The 18,800-nt window shown below is 47.5% G+C and overlaps 1 protein-coding gene across 1 annotated transcript in view; it reads left to right on the forward strand.

The window, feature by feature from the left end:
* The window catches only part of FBXW10B (F-box and WD repeat domain containing 10B), a 36,349-nt gene that overhangs the window by 11,153 nt on the left and 6,396 nt on the right, over positions 1-18,800 (forward strand). The window contains 3 exon segments of the mRNA XM_017659408.3: positions 1,429-1,550; positions 5,014-5,162; positions 6,084-6,226. Coding sequence (XP_017514897.3) covers positions 1,429-1,550; positions 5,014-5,162; positions 6,084-6,226 — 414 coding nt within the window.

Genomic DNA, 18,800 nt, shown 5'->3' on the forward strand with positions numbered 1-18,800 from the left:
GTTATTTCTTAGCACTTTACACTTTTCTTTATAAAAGTCTGGTGTATTCTTCTTTCATATCTATAAACATTTTACTGATGTTGTGAATGGTATCACAATGAAATGAAAAATGTTTATATGTTCAAGTTGGTTATTACTGGTATAGAGAAATGGTGTTGATTTTTATAGGCTGATCTTATATCCAGCAACCTTGGTAACCTTTTATTAGTTCTAAAAGTATGAGTGTTGATTTGATTCTTCTATGTAGATGATATTATCAACTGGAAATAATGATAATGTATCATCTTCTTTTCTAATACTTATACTACCTTTTTCTTTTTCTTCAATCTAACTTCGCTTAGACCTCCCAGTTAAGCAGTAGCAGTGAAAGCAGGCATCTTTTTCTTGTTGCCTTTTTGAAGAGAGTGCATTCTCCATTAAGCGTAAGACTTGCTGTTATGACTGTTTTATAGATTTCCTAAATCACGGAAGTTCCCTCTATTCCTATTTTCCTAAAAGTGTTTATCAAATACTTTTTCTGCATAAATAAGAAAAAAAATCTGGACACATGGTTGGCCATTTTGCTAGAAACAGAAATTAAAGTCATGCTTTTTTTCAGACCACTGGGGCATCATTAAATGCACTGTAGGTGCATAATAGGGTCTGACAAACAGGAAAGGCCATAGGACCTTTGGAAATGTTAGAAGAGAAAGCTTAAAACATCCCAAGGAAAACAAAAGGAACATTTATTAATCAATTATTATGTGTCATGTATCATACTAACTCTATGAAGTAAGTACCATTATTATCTCCAATTTACAGATGAAGAAACTGAGGTACAGAATGGTTCAGTAACTTATCCAGGAACTCTTCCATCTGATACCAACTAACATTTATCAAGCATATTCTGCATGTTGGTCACTGTTCTGACGTTACATGCATTAATGCAGGGTGTCTCAATTTCAGCACTATTGACATTTGGGGCTGGAAAATTCTTCATGTGGAGGCTGTCCTGTGCATTCTAGTATGCTCAGCAACATCTCTGGACTCTCCACATTAGGTACTAACAGCACCTCTCTCCACACTTGTGACAACCAAAAATGTCTCCAGATATTGTCAAATGTCCCCTACAGATGCAAATCACCCCTAGCTGACAACTGGTGCATTTGTGTATTTAATTTTTCACAAAAACTCTATGAGGTAACCACTATTATTATCATTTCTATTTTATCAGTGAGGAAATGAAACTTACACAGAAATTGAGTAACTTTCCCAAAGTTACACCTAATAGGTGTAACTGGGATTCAAATCCAGGCCTCTAATTCTGAGCTTGACCATGCAACTTTGCCGTCTTCCAACTACCCATTGATCCAAAGGAAGTCTATACAGTATGCTCCCTTGGGCCCTCAGAAAACCTCAAAAACATTTTTTTTGGCCTGATTTCTGCAGATACTGGGATCTGGAAAGTGGGGCTTGCATACGAATCTTCAGTGGCCACCAGGGGACAATCACTTGCATGGATTTATGTAAGAACAGGCTGGTATCTGGAGCAAGAGATTGCCAGGTGAAAAGTGAGAAAGAAATGCCTTAAACTTTTTACAAAGTTTTCCCAAATCCACGGGTTGCCAGAATACTTGTTTTGCTCATTTGTATAGGCAGTCATTTAGTTTTCGATTCATCCATCCATCCACACATCCTTGTATCTATTGATCCATTCATTCAACAACTGTTTGTTGAATACCTACAATATGCTAGACATTATGCTAGGTGCTAAGGAAAAAAATGAATGTGATTGGCCTTTTTGATATGGCTTTTTATTTCCTCCAGAGGCTCATGGTCTCCTAATGAAGATAGATATATAAATATATAATGAGGATATAATAAATATGTGAATAGTAACAGCTGCCATTTATCGAATACTAACTTTGTGATCGTGATAGGTGCTTTACCTATATATTATCTTATTCATCACTCACAAGAGCTCTGTGGGGTGGATGCAGATGAGGAATCCAAAACTCAGAGAGAATAACAGCTTGCCCCAAATCAAAGCTGCCAAGTGGTAGAGAGTGGATTTGAACTCAGGGTATCTGACTCTAAATCATGTGCTCCTGATCAACATGTGGAGTTCTAAGGGACCATGGAAATAGGGGTACAAAGGAAAACACCACAGACAGGGTGTTATTTGTGTGTGGTCTTGAGGATGAGTAATTCTGGAGGCAGAGATAGAGTGTGGGACCTTCCAGGCAGAAGGAACAGAACAGGCAAATCCACAGAAGGTTGGGGAAAACAGAGTATTCAGAGAATTTCCCCTTGCTTGGTACGGCTGAGCTGCCATGTGTAGAATTGGCACTAAGGCTGGTAAGTCTGTTTGGGGCCAGGTTGTCAGGGGCCTTCTACATCAGGGTAGGAAATTGAGCTTGATTCTATAGGACATGGGAGGCCACAACTGCCTCTTAAGCTGAGAATCGACATGACCAAATGTGTGTTTGAGGAAGGGAACTCTAGGATAGTATGGAAGAAAGATGTGGAGAGGGGTGACTAGGTGGGAAGGACAAGTCAAGACACCACTCAGTTTAGAGAATGACTGTGGCATCTTCAGAATATCTGTGAACAGTCGAGTGTGAAGAAAGTCAGGTGCATGTGAGTTTGTGTGAGATGGCACAGACCAGAGGGAGATTTCTAGAGGGAGAGTTGGCAGAATGTCACCTCCAGTTGGATAAGGAAAGTGAGGAAGACCGAAGGATAGATGAAGAGGCCAGACTTTTGAACTCAGGCCACTGGGTATATGGAGGTGCCATTAATGGAAGCAGGGACTGTAGGGGAGGAGGAGGAGACGGGAGGAAGAAGGAGGAGGTGCTGATTTCAATTTTGGACAGGTTGAGTGGTAGCAGAATAATGGCCAACCAAAGATGTTCACATCCTAATCCCTGGAATCTGTGACTACATTACCTTGCAGGGCAGAGGGGACTTTGCAATGTGATTAAGTTCGAATGGTTAGATGCACCATTGCTGGATTTGAAGATGGAGGGAGGGGCCCATGAGCCAAGGCATGTGGGTGATTTCAGGAGGTAGCAAAGGAAGGAAAAGTCTGCATAAAGGAAACAGCCCTCCTGACACCTTGATCTTAGACGTTAGTGCAGTCACGTTTGACTTCTGTAAGAGAGTAAACTGTATTTTCAGCCACTAAGCTTGTGGAAATTTGTTACAGTAGCAATAGGAAGCTAATACAAAGAGTGTGGGATTCCTGAGGACATCAGGTGAGGATGGCAGAGGGCTTTACTGGTTTGGGGCTCCAGATAATGTCAATTGAGTGGTTGTAAGTTGCAATGAAAGGTGGAGGCCCCAGGTATGGATGAAATTTCCCCAGCAGAGCAGGAGGAAAGAGTGAACAGAGAAGCAAAGGGCCAGGAAACCACAGCATGTTAGGCACGGGTGGAGGAGAAACACATAGGAAATGGAGACTGGATGGTGTTATGTATGCAACACTCAGACCTGCCTAAGGTACCCAACCCACGCCTGCTTTGCCCTCCTAGTCTCATTGCCATGATTGCTCTGAGGAGAAGAGAACAGGCTGAAAGGTGGGGACTTGAAGATGGGAGGGCAGACAAGGCCTCTGAGCCTGTGGGGCCAGTGGCAGGGCCAGAACTGGGGCAAAGGGAGTTAGGTCCTCATCCCAGGCGTGCAACTTAAGGGGGCACCAAAGGAGCCTCGGTAATCGAGACACTTGTTTTAATGCAGTATTTAAAAAATCAAAATTAATGTACAAAATGCATGCTGAAAAAACTATCCAAAGTTCTCCCTCCTCACCCTAATCCTGGCCCTTGCCATGGGCCTGCCTGCTTCCCCTGGGCTCTTCCCACCTGCAAAGATCCAATAAAAAAGAGTCAGTTAGAGACCTGAAAGGCAACCCTCTACTTTTCAATTCTTTAAACCAGGGCATCTCACCAATGAACCTTTTAATTCATCTTTCAATTTTCCCATTTGATAAAATTTGATGACTTCTTTTGATACTTTGATAAAAGGGCCAATGTAGATATAAAAACTAAGTGAAGCAAAGCACACTTACATAGTTAGGGTTCACCTTGTGTATGTGGCGAAGAGTGTGGCCTCTGGGTCCAGACTGGCTGGGTCTGAGTCACAGGTCAGTCTGTTCACTACCTGTGTGACCTTGAGTAGTTTCCTGAACCTCCCAGGTTGCCCATCTGTGCCATGGGGAATAATAACAGTACCTGCCTTCTGAAGATGGCAGACACACGTCAAGCACTTCGAATGGTGCCCGGCTTGTTGGTGTCCTGTAGTGTCACCTGTGGTTTTATTTTGTCTTAGATTTTATACGTTCTGCTCACTGATGTGCTCTGGGAGCTGCTGAAGCTAAATTTAATGTTTTCACCCCAGAATACATGGTGCCCACTTTCAGCTTCTTCTTTTCAGCTCTGTTCTCCCACCTTCCCTTCTACTCACCTGTCCGCCAACCCTTGGAGTGTGCTGGGCAGCTGCTGGTGCGCCGTCTATGTAGGAGCAGCATTAAAGCTGCCCCCAGCTGTGACAGTCTCGCAATTAGTAAAATCCAAAAGTTAGGCTCAGGTACATTTAAACATAATGAGGATGGATAGCTTTATTTTCCTTTGGGGATAGAAGCAGTGGATCAGGAGAATAGTACCCTGGAAGAATGATGCCATGAAACACGCCATGATCTTCCTGAGGTCTACTCAATAGCTAGCAGTTTTCAGTGTGAGGAGGAGGCTTACAGGAGATGCTCAGTCCAGCACTTGGCCCCCAAGGCTGTTCCAGGGTCAGAGCCCAAGGTCTGCACCTTGCAGGCTTTCCCGGGGCCTATGGTCAGGGAGCTCTGTGCTGCAGGTGCCGGAGCTTGGGGGTGAGCCTGTGGAGGTCTGGGCCAGGCTGCAGGGTCTGACTTGATGGCTCAGCTCAGCTAGTCTTAGCTTCTGCAATGGGGTGTGGAACTCCACTGAAACCCGCCTTCTTCTCCCTCTCTCCCCACTTCCCCTCCCCCTCTCTGCCTCTGCTTTTCAGAGTGGGACATACAGACAGGAAAGTGCCTGAAGACGTTTAAACACAAAGACCCCATCTTGGCCACCAGGATCAATGACACCCACATTGTGAGCAGCTGTGAGCGGGGGATAGTCAAAGTGTGGCACATTGTCACAGCCCAGCTGGTAAAGGTGAGAGGGTGGTGGGCTGTGGGGAGAGCGGGGCATGGGGGGATGGACTGCAGGAGACTGATGGTCTCCCCCACATGGCTCCTCAGACCACCCTAGAGCAATCAAATTCAGTCACCAAAGGGAGGTCCTGAGGGGCAGATGGGGAAGGACCCCCTGCCCAAGGGGCCACTCTGAGTTGGGGGGCGGGGGGTGGTCAGGGCCCTGGTGACCCACGTTGTCATGGGCGTGGTGGCAGAAAGCTGCTTTCTGACTCAGGACAGTACATGGGCTTAGCATCTACTGAAAGCCGTGGAGGTACAGTACCTTTTCCTCTTCCAGAGTATTCTACCCCCATTTTGGCATGAGGTGAGGGAACAGTCACAGTGTTTCTTCTCCTTACTCTCTGAAGAAAAGAGAGCTTTGGCTGTTTTGCAAGGATTGAATATTCATATTGAAAAAATGCTCTTTCTGGATGTGACGTCCCAGGCCCTGGTGAGTGGTAGTGAGGTATCGTTGCCAGGAACACAGGATCACAGTGACGAGCTGCGGTCTGGCTGGTGGGCTTCTCCCCACCAATCTTGTCACTGTGGTCTACCTAGCAGCGGAAGGCACAGGGGTGCCCCAGGGGTGCTCTGGGTAGGCTCTGGGCCTCTCTGGTACTCCAGGAAGATGGGGCCTGCCCCAGCCACAGACCCACCAGGAGCAGGCCTCTCCCTGATCACACTTCACTGGGGAGAGTGCTCTGAAGAGAGGGCGGCATGGGCTCTGTGGACCTTCCTAGAGCCAAAGGTGAAGCAACTCAGACAAATGCCAAGTAAGCGGTAATCACAGGCTGCTGGACTGAGGCTTTGGGATTCGTGGAGAACAGCCTCCAATTTCGGCTCTTGCAGGAGTCACAAGCTGAGATGAAGATGGGCTGAAAATGGGCATCTTTTCTTGCAGACTCTCAGTGGCCACAAGGGATCTGTGAAGTGTCTGTACTTTGACCAGTGGCATCTCCTCTCTGGCAGTGCTGATGGGCTGGTCATGGCCTGGAGCATGGTGGGGACATATGAGCGATGCCTCATGGCCTTCAAGCATCCAAAGTAGGTGCCAGAAAAGCCTGTCAGATGAATGCAGTGCTCGCCCCTTTTCTTGTCATAGCCTAGACTTTGATTTTTGGCATCAGTCGCTCTGTTCTCTGCAGACCTTTGAACCCTCTGCTTCTCACCTATTCTGTTTTCCTCCTCTTCCACCTGTTATTCATTCCTTCCTGTTCATGCCCTCCCTTGTTTCTCTTAAGAATAACAATATGAGATGTGGATTTTGACAAGTCATTGAAAGATTACACTTACGACTCAAACGATAATCTATTATCTGCCAAATTTGTGAATATTGACAGAACCATCCCAAATAATACCCTCTCCAGGACACTTAAAATTCTTGGAAATGGCCTTTACCCATTTAAGCTTGTGTTCAAAAAGCTTAAAATTATCCAAGTGCCAATGGTTTAAAAATAACAAAAGGCTTAAAGAAGGAGCTATGGGCTAGAGTTTATTCCAGGACAGCAAATGGATTTCTTTTTACAATTCCCATCCCAATTTAGTGGTAGTGGCTGCTTGGACCTAACTGGGAAGTCTGAGGTCACATCTGGGCTTGTTTGGAAAGGGTATTGTGGTCAGTTCAGGGTTCTGCCAAGCCATGGGTTTTACGGGCTACTTCTTCACTGCATGAATAATGCTGCTTCTCCTGAGTGCTTTGTAGAAAAGCTCCAGGGAACTAAATGCCTAATTGATTAAAAGAGTAAATGGATCTTTCAGGGCCTCTGTCAGGGGATAGTTATTTAGTAAAATATGTCCCTAGATGTCTTCATACCCCCATAGAAACCTCCCACGCAGGTGCACTGGCTTTGTGGGAAGTGGAAGGGTATCTGGGTATATATGTTCTCTGTTTGTAGTGTATAACTGCACTGTTGGTGAGTGGATGTCTGGAAGGCCTGTGTTCTGTGATTAGTCTTCACCTATAGGTGATTATCAGTAAGCCTCTTGTCATCTAGATTATCAAACCTTGACCTCAAGGAAGAAGTCAAACTTTAAGATGTCATCTGACAATTGACTGTATGTTTTTAAAACCTTCCAAGCATGATTAAGTTAGGAGTTAGTTTAGGCATTGAAAAATAATTTGTTCTCAGCAAATCCAGCAGTTGGGTCGCTATTCCATCAATCCATGAACCTCCCACACCCATCAACAATGAGGCCTTCTCAGACCATTGTCACACCCACCAATGACAGTCCCAACATGCCATTCACACCAGCTCTTGAGACCTTGCACAGTTAGAGCAAATCCATAGACACCCGCAGGACCTGGTCAATGCTCCTGTTTGTAGGGCCTTCCTCCCACTCATCTGTAGTAGTGCTGTGCATATGAAAGTGCTCTATAAATATTTCTAATTCATTGGTAAATGAGGGCTAGCTTGACAGATTGCCCTTCTGGACTGTTCTAATTATTGAAACCCATCTTTTGAATACAACATAGATGAAAAAACATAGTTGTTTGTTCTTTGGTGTAAGAAGGACTGAAGAAAAGGTCTCCTTTATGTTCTCTTGAGACAAGATTTTTTCATCCAAAAGTGAGATTCTGCATATAGTGTGGGAGAAAATGAATATGAGGTATGAAATTAGGGGGTGCAAAGTAGGCCTGATGGGAATGATGATCCTTAGAAAAGCTTTGGTACTCTGTAGGGTCTTAAAAAAATGCTTTATTCTTAAATATTTTTTCCACAGCTAGTATTGTAATAATATATTTTTTTGCACTTTTCTCCACCATCCTTAGGGCTGTTTGTTTTTATTGTTGCTTGTTGCAGTTTTTATTGTTTGTTTGTTTAGTGAGTCTATATTCCTTGTATTGTTTGGCCACAGAAGTCTCTGTTCTATTACCTTGGTGGTACCCTAATGACTGGAAAGAGATATACTTGAACACCTTGAAATAAAATATCTCTCATTCTTTGCCAAGGGGCTCTGTGTGCCCGGTGAGGGAAACCTTTGACACTCAGCCAGGTGGCTTACAACTCTGCCTTAGTTCTCACTTCCTGCTTATGGAGAACTTCAAGTCAGCCAAGGTCAGCTAAGAGTGAGAGCTCAGGGTTTTTTCAGGACTTTCCCAATCACGTACACAGCCCTGTATGCAGCCATGTAGAGACCCATGAATATGCCTGAGATTTTCAAAGTCCTTATGAATATTTCATTCCCCAGCTCTTCCTCCAAAGCTTTTTGATTAGGGTATTGTTTGCCCCAACAGATATTTATTACCTTACAGAGCAGTGACTAAAACATTTACCTATAAGTGTTTTCAACAAATACCCATCAGGTAGCAGCTTCAGCACCAGGTGAGTTCTTAGTACAGTAAAGTAAGGACAAGTGTTTTGAGCCAGTCTTTCAGGAAGCCACCAGACAGGTCAAATAATTCATTATAAATGAGGTCTGTTGTGTTTCTTTTGGTATCAAGAATGTGGGTTATTTTCATGGCTACCACTGGGTGGAGGATTTGGGAACAGGACTAGGTAAGTTAATGGGCCACCAAGTCCAGGTTCTTATTGAGACCAAGCCACTTTTCCCATCTAAGTGCTCCCCGAGTTACCACAAACCCTGGGTTCTTCTCCAGAGTGGCATGAAAGTTGATTCTGACATTTTTTTCCATTTCTTTCATTGCTTTCATGGAAGGGTGGAATTTTGGAGTTCTTTCCTCCACCATTTTCACTAAGAACCCTGTCTTCAGTGTCTTTTGATAAAAAATGAACAAAGAAGGGGACAAAATGAGTTATTTCTGGCACAGTGATAAAGCCTGGAGAGAGACTGGGCTATGACAGGATCATAATAACCACTATTGAAAGGAAGGAGCGACACACAGCAGCAATTCACCAGAGAATTCCGCTTTATTAGGGAAAGGTGTGGGTTATATAGGAAGGGGCATGGGGTGATTGTGGTGTTACTTCTACGGGGCTGGTGGCTATTGGCTAGGTGCTGGGATTGGGAGGGGGGCGAGAGGTGATTGGGCTTCAGGTGGCGCCGGTGGGAACCGAGGACCCCGAAGAGAAGCCGGAAGTTCGCCATCTTACTGGTGGGGGCCCTTCCTTCCCTCCTTTCTCCTCTATGGGGTTGTGGATGTTGCTTTCTCTCTGACTGCTTCCTGCTGAACGGGGTCGGAGAAGGGAGTGAGGGCTTGAGGATTGGGAGGAAAGGGTTGATAGGACTCCCCACAGTAAGGACGAGTAGATGTGGACTTCTTCAGGTTGGAAATCAATGAAGGTTCCCTGTAACCATAGGTTGAGGACCTGTTGATTCCAATGGTGCCAAGAGGATACGGGTGCCAGAAGCCAGGCATCTGCGGCCATTGTTTCTAGGAACAGTTTCCAGCAGAGAGAGGGGTCCATCTCAGCGTGTGGTGAGGAGGTTACGTGAGGGTGAGGGATCTTCTGTGGCCAGAAGCTGATAGTTTCTGAGTAAAAGCTGGTTGAAAGTTTGATTAGAGATTTTTCTGACTTGGGATTTGATGAACTTTATTATACAGGGTAAGAAGAGACAGGCAAGAAGAATGATTATTATGGGGCCTGCAATGGGCCAGAGTCAGGTAAGGAGGGGGTTTGTTAGTATTGAAGAGAATGGGTTGGAATTGAAAGCAGAGTGGAGGCTGGAGGCAAGGTCGGTGAGTTTGGTAATGTCAGTTTCTACAATGCCGGATTCATTGATGTAATAGCAGCACTCTTCTTGAAGGAAGACACAGGTGCCGCCCTTTTCGGCTGTAAGCAGATGTAAGGCCTGCCGGTTTTGAAGGGTGACCTTAGCTAGCGAAGTGACCTGTCTTTGGAGAGAGGCTAGGGAATCGGCAGTGGATGTCAAGTCTCCCTCAAGTTTGGCATTGAGATCTCTAATTGCCCATAGAGAGTGACCCAAGGCTCCTCCCGAAAACCCTGCCCCAATGGCTGAGGTGGTCAAAGAGATACCGACCATGATGGGAAGGAAAGCAGCCCTTTTTGTGCGCGAGGGCAAGGGAGGTTGGAGCTCAAGAAATTCTGCCATGCTGTAAAGTGTAAGCTGTGGGATTAGGGTGACGAGAATGCAGGGTGTATTGGAGTTGGGAGGCAGTGAGTTGAAAAGACTGCCATTACACCAAAAGAAGTGTCCCAGTTGCATAAAAGTCTTAGAGCTGGAGGTAGGGGTGTAGATAGAGAGGCAGTGAAGTGCACTGGAGGGGGGTGGAGTTGGGCCTACACAGTGGTGGATGGTGAGATTATCTGCATATTCTGGTTCCCATAGGGGTGTGTCAGCCAGGGGGCGGAGGGGTTGTCCTTCTGCATGGAAGGAGTAGTTGGAAATATCAAGGGGCACGGTGGCCAGCAGTGGGCGCTGTAGTGATGCACACAAGAAACAATTGGCGTTGTTGAGGGTGTGGTTGAGAAAGATGGTGGTGTCTTGAATGAGCTGTAACCAAGAGTAGGAGGAATAAGAAGATAAAGAGGTGCCGTCAAGAGTTTGGATAATGACTTTTTCGGAATGTCCGATATCTGATGCAACTTGAGAGATCTGGGAGTGAGAGGGAACATACTCTCGAGAGATATGAAGGGTACCATGGGGGGTCGAGGACCCCCATAGTAAACTGAGGCTGTGACCCCGGCGGCCCATCGAGAGTCCCAGGGATCTGGGATTGATAAGGAGAATGAGCTGTTGGGATATTTTATGAAACGGTTGGAGGAGTAATACTGTGGGTACCGGGAGTTACCCATGTAGTGAATGGCGCAAGACCAGTAGGGACATCCCCCGTAGGTGTCTGGCCATCACCTGCAATAGGCTTGTTTTTGGTCATAGAGGAAGTAGAGGTAGGGAGAATAAAGGTAGCTGCTAGTGAACACTTCAGTGGAGGGAGGAAAGTGGAGGTATAAAGGCTCAGAGCAGCCTTTCAGAGGGCAGTCTGATGTGGCAATGAGGGCAGTAACTTTTGTTTGATGCTGTGTGTAAGTCTGTCTGGCTTTGAATCGCCATACCAAGGAGGCTGGGGTGGCGGGGAAGACAATAGGAATGAGGGAAAAAAGCGAGAGAGCAGTAAAGGAGGAAAAAGTCATGATTCAGGTATGGATGGCAAAGGGGGTGAACGGGAGATGCGGAGTTTCAAGGGATCAGAGGGATGAGGCGTGGTAGAGTAGACAGTGTCTTGGGCTGTATCCGAAGGACTCTGGATTGTGACTGATGGGTCTTGGGTGTCCAGAGAAGGTGGGTCCTGGGTATTTGGTTTCAACCTGGAGATATGAATCCAAGGGGTGAAAGAGTTATCAGGCAGTAAGAGCTTGGCGGCCGAGGGGGTGCAGAGAATAACTGGGTGTGGACCTTCCCATTTCAGGGTGAGAGAGGGCCGATCCTCTGGCGGCTTATAAAACACTAGTTGGCCGGGCTGTAAGACAGGAGGATTTTGGGAGGCGGATGGATCAGGAAGGAGCCTGATATTTCCACAATTCAGTGTGGAGGAGAGAGAATAGCGGAAGGGCCATATTGGGAGGAATTGGTCCTTTGTGGGAAGGGAGCCCCGGGGGTAGAATCGGGCGGCCGTACATGATCTCAAAGGGCAACAAGAAGGAAGGTTTCTTTGGGAGGGCTCGAATGCGGAGTAGAGCTAAGGGAAGTAAGTGAACGACGCTCTAAGAGATAGTTTGGTCAGGATGTCCTTTAGAGTCCTATTGGTTCTTTCTACTTTTCCCGAAGCCTGTGGTCGATAAGGACAATGTAAATGCCAGGGGAGCGAGAGTGACTTGGAGAGGTTCTGGATAATTTGGGCAGTGAACTCAGGGCTGTTATCTGATTGGAGGGAAGTGGGCATCCCGAACCTAGGAAAGATCTGGGTGAGGAGGATAGAGGCAACCGCGGACGCTCGTTTGTTAGTGGTGGGGAAAGCTTCGACCCATCCTGAAAATGTATCTACTAACACGAGTAGGTATCTGGTACGCCGTACAGGGGGCATGTTAGTGAAGTCTATTTGCCAATCTGTGGCGGGGACATTACCCCTTGCTTGATGAGCCGGGAAGGTTCGGGCCTTGAGGGGGGTATTAGGGTTAGTGTGTTGGCAGATGGTGCACCTGCGGGTGATTTGGTTAAGTAGGGTTTTGTCTTCAGGAGAGAGAGAAAAAAAGGATTGTAAAAAGTGGATCAAGGATTGGGGGCTGGGATGGAACAGATCATGTAAGAAGCAGAAGAGAGACTCTGTCCTGGGAACAGAGGGTGTCTTGTGATAAGGCTAAAACCGCAAGGGCAGACGGATTGTTGTCTGGTGTGTCTTCTGATAGGGCAACTGACCGGGCTTCTCTGTTGGCTTTGTTGTTACTTATTGCAATGGGGGAGTCTTCCTTTTGATGTGATTTGCAGTGGACTACGCCTAGTCGGTGTGGGAGTTGTGAAGCCTCTAGAAGTTTAGTAATTAAGGCTGAATTAGTGATGGAATTTCATTTTGTGGTGAGGAGGCCTCATTCTTTCTATACTGCCGCGTGAGACAAGAGAATGTGGAATACGTATTTGGAGTCAGTGTACAGTGTGAGAGACGTGTCCTGGGCCAGAGTGCAAGCTCTGGTGGCTGCAATGAGTTCGGCCTGCTGATTGGTTGTACCAGGGGGTAAGGCTCGTGCCTCAATGACATCTTTGAGGGAGACTACTGTGTATCCTGCATAATGGGTGCCTTCATGTTTAAAGGAGGACCCATCAGTAAACCAGATGAGGTCGGAGTGTGAGAGGGCTCCTTCAGAGATCGTGGAGTGGCACGGAAGGAAGTTGTGAAGGGCTTCCAGGCAATCATGCGAGGGAGTATGAGGAGAGTAGGGTAGAGGAAGAAGAGTGGCCGGATTCAGGGGCTGGCAGGGGAGGAAAGAAATGTCTGGATTTTGGAGGAAAGAGGACAGTAAGGTCAGGAGTCTGGAGGGAGGGAGAGTCTGTAAACTTTGTAAGTTAAGAGATCTTTTAGGTGATGTGGGGACAGAATGGTAAGGGGCACCCCGAATGTTAGTTTATGAGCTTCTTTCTGCAAGAGCTGCCCAGCAGTTAATGCCCTTAGGCAGGGGGCCCATCCCTGAACTGTGGGGTTCAATTGCTTGGAGAGATAAGCTACTGAGGCAAAGGATGGACCATAATATTGGCCTAGGACTCCTAGTGCTTGACTGGACCTTTCATGGATGTATAATGAGAAGGGCTTCGACAAATCAGGAAGATGGAGAGCTGGGGCTTCCACAAGGGCTTGATGGAGCTTAATGAAGGAGTGTCAGGGTGAGGAGGATAATGGTTCTTCAGGGGGGCCCTTGCTGAGGTTGTATAGGGGTCTTGCCAACAGGGAGAAGTTAGGGATCTACGCTCTAAAATACCCAGCCAGGCCTAGAAAGGAAAGGATTTCTGTCTTGGTTTTGGGAACGGGCAGGTCAGAGAGGAGTTGTTTTCTGTCTAAGGTAATGGACTTTCTTTGTTGAGACAGAAGGAATCCAAGGTAAGTGACAGAAGAGGAAGAGATTTGAGCTTTGACGGGGAATACCCGGTAACCTCTGGAAGCTAGAAGGTTAAGTAGGGAGGCAGTGTCAAGTTGAGACTGTTCCCACGAGGGACTGCAGAGTAGAAGATCATCTACGTATTGTAATGAGGTGGACTCGGAGTGATCATGATGAAACTGTTTGAGGTCCTGAGCTAGGGCCTGTCCAAAAATATGGGGACTATCTCGGAAGCCTTGTGGCAAAACTGTCCAAGTGAGTTGTTCAGAATGTCTTGTGTATGGGTCCGTCCAGGTGAAGGTGAAAAAATCTTGGGAGGAGGGGTCCAGAGGGATAGAAAAAAATGCGTCCTTGAGATCTAGGACTGAGAAGTGGGATGCCAAGGCAGGGATCTGCGATAAAAGGGTGTATGGATTTGGAACTAAGGGATGGATAGGGACAATGGCCATGTTGATGAGGTGAAGGTCTTGGACAAGGCAGAAAGATCCGTTGGTTTTTTTAACAGCTAATATGGGGGTATTAAACGGGGAGTGAGTGGGTCTGAGGTAGTTTTTGTTTAAGAGATCTTGAATGATGGGTTGGAGGCTTATGAGGGCTGAAGTGGTTAGGGGGTATTGGGCCTTACAGATATACTGAGAGGGGTCATGTAATTTGATAGAGGCAGGAGGACATAGCGCCACAGAGGGGCTTGTAATGTCCCAAACTTTGGGATTTACAGGGTGAATGAGGGTGGAACTGGAGCTTTCATTGGGTAGAGGGGGGTTGTCGGCTATGAGGGCCATCAGAAAGGGAGTACTGGGGGCTGTGGGAGTGGATATAGTTATGGAAACGTGGAGGAGAGAAAGGATGTCCCATCCTAGTAAAGGGATGGGACACTGGGGCATAACCAGGAAGGAGTGGGAGAAAGGTATGTGATTGTCTTGGATTGTGCATAAAAGGGGGGGGGTTTAATGGGAAAATCTGTTTGCCTCCTACCCTGACTACTGGAGTAATGGCAGGCGTGGTAGGGCCCGGTATTCTCGCAAGGCTGAGAAGGTGACTCCTGTATCTAGGAGGAAGGAGATGGGGTGACCGTCTACTGTTAAAGTAACCCTGGGCTCCTGTTTGGTGATGGAAATGGTCGGGCGAGAAGCCCCTGGGCCCTGTCAATCTTCTTCTGCCAGCCCCACTACGGCGGGCTTAGGATGGGGGTTGTTCGTCCAGCCTCCCCTTCAAGTGGTTGGGCAATCAGACCCCCCAGTGGCCCTTTTTGTGGCATCTGGGGCATGGGGTGGTAGGAGATCTGGGGGAGGGCCACACCCTTGACCAATGTCCCTCTTTTCTGCACTTGAAACAAGCTCCTGGGGGGGGCTTGTTTGTAGAGGGACACCCAGGTTGTGGTTTTATCAGCTGGGCCAACATTTGGAAATTGGCCTGATCAGCCTTTTGTTTATGGTGTTCTTTCTCCTCCTCCAAGTTATGGAAGACTTTAAAGGCCACTGTTAGGATCTCAGTCTGTGGGGTAGCGGGGCCCTGTTCTAACTTTTTGAGTTTAGCTTTAATGTCGGGGTAGCTTTGAGCTAGGAAGTATGTCATAAGGACATGTCTTCCTTCAGGTGTTTCTGGGTCCAGGCTGGTATACTGTAATAGGGCTTGAGTGAGTCTGTCTAAGAACTCGGAGGGAGTTTCCTCCCTCCTTTGAATTATGTCTTGGAGCTTTTGAAAATTGCCTACTTTATGAGCTGCCTTTTTCAGACCTGCTATTGAGCAGGAGGCAAAAATATCTCTAGAGCGGAGACCCACGGTGGTGTTATAATCTCAGTGTGGGTCTTGTTTGGGGACAGCGGTGGGGACAGGGGGATAGGTGGGGTCAGTCCTGTGGGTTTTGGTAGCATGCATTTGGGCGAAGTCCCAAACTCGTCTACGCTCTTCAGGGAGGAGGGTATTGGCCAGGAGCATGAAAATGTCATGATGTGTGAGGCTGTAAGACTGGAGGGTCCATTGAAACTCCCTGATGTATGTCGTGGGATCAGTGGAAAAGGAACCTAGGCATTTCTCAAGTTGGGCTAAATCTCCTAAGGAGAAAGGGATGTGAATGCGCACGATGCCTTTGGATCCTGCTACCTTCCGGAGGGGGGCGATAATTTTGGGCAGCCCTTGGGACCAAGTCTGAGGGGGACTGAAGGGTTCTGGCTCAGTCTGTGGGGGGGAAACAGGTGATGGGGACAAAGATGCGATAATTTTGGGAGGCCCTCGCGACTGAGTCTGAGGGGGCAAAGACGGAGGAGGCTCCTGGGACTTAGGGGGGCTGAAAGGCTCAGGCTCGATCTGTGGGAGGGGGGAAGGTGAGGGGGACGGAGGCAGAGGGGGTGAGGTGGGGAAGGAGAGGAGGGGGAAGGGAGAGGACGGGAGGCTTCTGCAGGGGAGGAGGTGGAGGCAGCGATGGCGGAAGAGGGCGGAGGGGTTGTTGGAGGGGGAGGGGCCGAAGGGGGAAGCCTGTATGGTGGAGGCTCGTCGGCTGGGTCAAAGGTGATCGAAGAGGGACTGGGAGTGTGGGGAGGGGAGGGAGATGGCTTGCAGGCTAGGAGAACTTGGGGCGGGGAACAGGTGGTGCAGAGGCTCGGATTTTGAGCTAGGAGGCGAAAAGCTTCCATATAGGGAATCTCCTTCCATTTTTTCAGGCACTGGCAGTAGTTAAAAAGATCCCGAGTGATGTTTAGATCAAGAGTTCCCCCTGCGGGCCATTGGTTGTTATTGTCTAGGGGGTATGTCGTCCAATCTTGGGAGCAGTATTTATGGAGAAGTTTTGGTTTTATATCAGGCATCAGTGAGAGGGTAGCCAGATGCTTGAGCAGGCATTGAAGAGGTCAACTTTCAGGGAGGGATGAGGAGGCTCCCATGGCTAAAGGACAGAGAAGGAGACAAACAGGGGAAGAGGAATGGAGATTCTCGGACTGGAAGCAGACTGCAAGGAGACAAAGGGCGTCCCCAATGATCCTTGGTGGTCTGCGGAAACTCGTATACGAGTCAGAATTTCTTAGGAAGTGTGGGGGTCATCAGAAGGCAGAGTGCCGGACTCACGAGGTACCTAGTACTAGGAATTTTCGGCAGACAGAACGGATTTTGGTGGACGGAACAGAAGGAGGAGGGGGGAAAAAAAGGGAGCGTTCTCATCCGCAAAGGAGTCACCTCGTTTATGGCTGTTGGAGGAGGGGCCTGAGGGTCCGCCGCAGCCGTGAAGGCCTGAGGCGGGGAGAGTTCCCTCCTCGTCCCTGAGCATCAGGGCCTTGCTGGACAATCATGGTCAATGGCGCTGCGATAGCTCGGGGGAGAGTGGCCCACCCCGGGGAAATTTTGCTTAAAAAGTTTCGGCACTAATGGAAGGAGCAGTGAGTGTGTTTATGACTGTTGGAGGAGGGGCCTGAGGGTCCACCGCAGCCATGAAGGCCTGAGGTGGGGAGAGTTCCCTCCTTGTCCCCGAGCGTCAGGGCCTTGCCAGACGATCACGGTCAATGGCACTGCGATAGCTCGGGGAAGAGTGGCCCACTCCGGGGGAAAATTTACCTAAAGGCCAGAGAGGAGTGGTGAGTGTGATGAGCCAGCACCGTTAAAACAGGACGAGGGCAAGCTGCTGCTGGTGTCGGAGGGAAGACGGGGCCCAGTTGGGGTGTCCCATCTCCTGGGTTTCAGCACCAATGAAAGGAAGGAGCGACACACAGCAGCAATTCACCGGAGAATTCCGCTTTATTAGGGAAAGATGCTGGGTTATATAGGAAGGGGCATGGGGTGATTGTGGTGTTACTTCTACGGGGCTGGTGGCTATTGGCTAGGTGCTGGGAGTGGGAGGGGGGTGAGAGGTGATTGGTCTTCTGGTGGCGCCATCAGGAACTGAGGACCCGGAAGAGAAGCCGGAAGTTCACCATCTTACGGGTGGGGGCCCTTCAACTATCATATGAGGTACTGGGCTCTTTTTAAAATACCTTCATTAATGTAATCCTGGCACATTCCTGTAAGGCAGAAATCACTATCCCTTTTTCATAGAAGAGAAAACTGAAGGCTGAGAAGTTAAGTTACTTTCTCAAGGTTACAGCCAGTAAGTGGTAGAACTAGGTTTTGATCCAGGTTTTCTAATCCCAAAGCCTAGGGTTTAGACTGAACTACCCACTGTCACAGGTTCCTGTGAGAAGTGCAGACTCAGCTCAGCAAGATGAAAAGAGATACAGATATGATCAAACCTTTCTATCACAAGGCATCTCTCCTAGTGCTGGAGTCCTCTGTAGGTGGACTAAGATGCACTTTGGGCATGAATAAAGTTACTGTTGGACCTTTTTATACTTATTTTACACTTTAGATTGAGCAATCTATCACCATCCCAATCAATCAAACAAACAAATAAGGTGGGATTCGAGGCACATTGGCCTCTTTGCTATTTTTTGAATGTGCTAAGTATGCTCCTGCCTTTCAAGGATTTTGTTATTTCTGTTCTGCTAGTGGTTGGGGCCTTAAAAAAGTCTTAATCTGGCTCTTGGATCTGACTAAGGCTAAGGCTAAAGGATATGGGGTGGATGTCATTCTTCTGGCACACTCTAGCAATGATCATACTCTGAAACACGAGCCGATGCTCATTTTTTCAACAATTTATTTATTGAGGGCTTTCTATGGGCTAGGCCATGTGCATGAGAAGTGACTGAGACACGAGTTGTGCCCAGGAGAATCTGCCAGTGTGCCTGAAGTCTGTGTACATGTGTATAGAGGGAGGGGAAAGGGAAATAAGGGATGGCTTTGTGGAGAAGCTAGCTCATGAACTCGGCCATGGACAGACTTGGATGGGTAGAGACAGCGGGGACTAACGGATTGTTTTACATATGAGATCTAACAAAAAGATGGCATCAAATTCAGCTGGATCCAGTGATTGTAGGGAGGGTTTATTGGAGGCATCTGTCTAGGTCTTCTCCTGAACTTCTCTCTTTTCCTGCTGGTCGTCATAAAGGGGAACTCATAAATCTCATCCATGGGTATAATTTTCCTTCAGGATGTTTCACTGAGAGAATGAAAGCCACTCAATTAAGACCCAAAAGCAACTGCTTAAATAGCAGGTTTTGCTTCATATAAACATGATCATTTTCCCCTCTGTTTTTCTTTTTAAGTCTAGTAATACTATGAAAAGGAATCAAAGCATTAAATAATTCTCAGCA

This window comes from Manis javanica, chromosome 4, assembly GCF_040802235.1.
Source record: "Manis javanica isolate MJ-LG chromosome 4, MJ_LKY, whole genome shotgun sequence".
Lineage (NCBI taxonomy): Eukaryota > Metazoa > Chordata > Mammalia > Pholidota > Manidae > Manis > Manis javanica.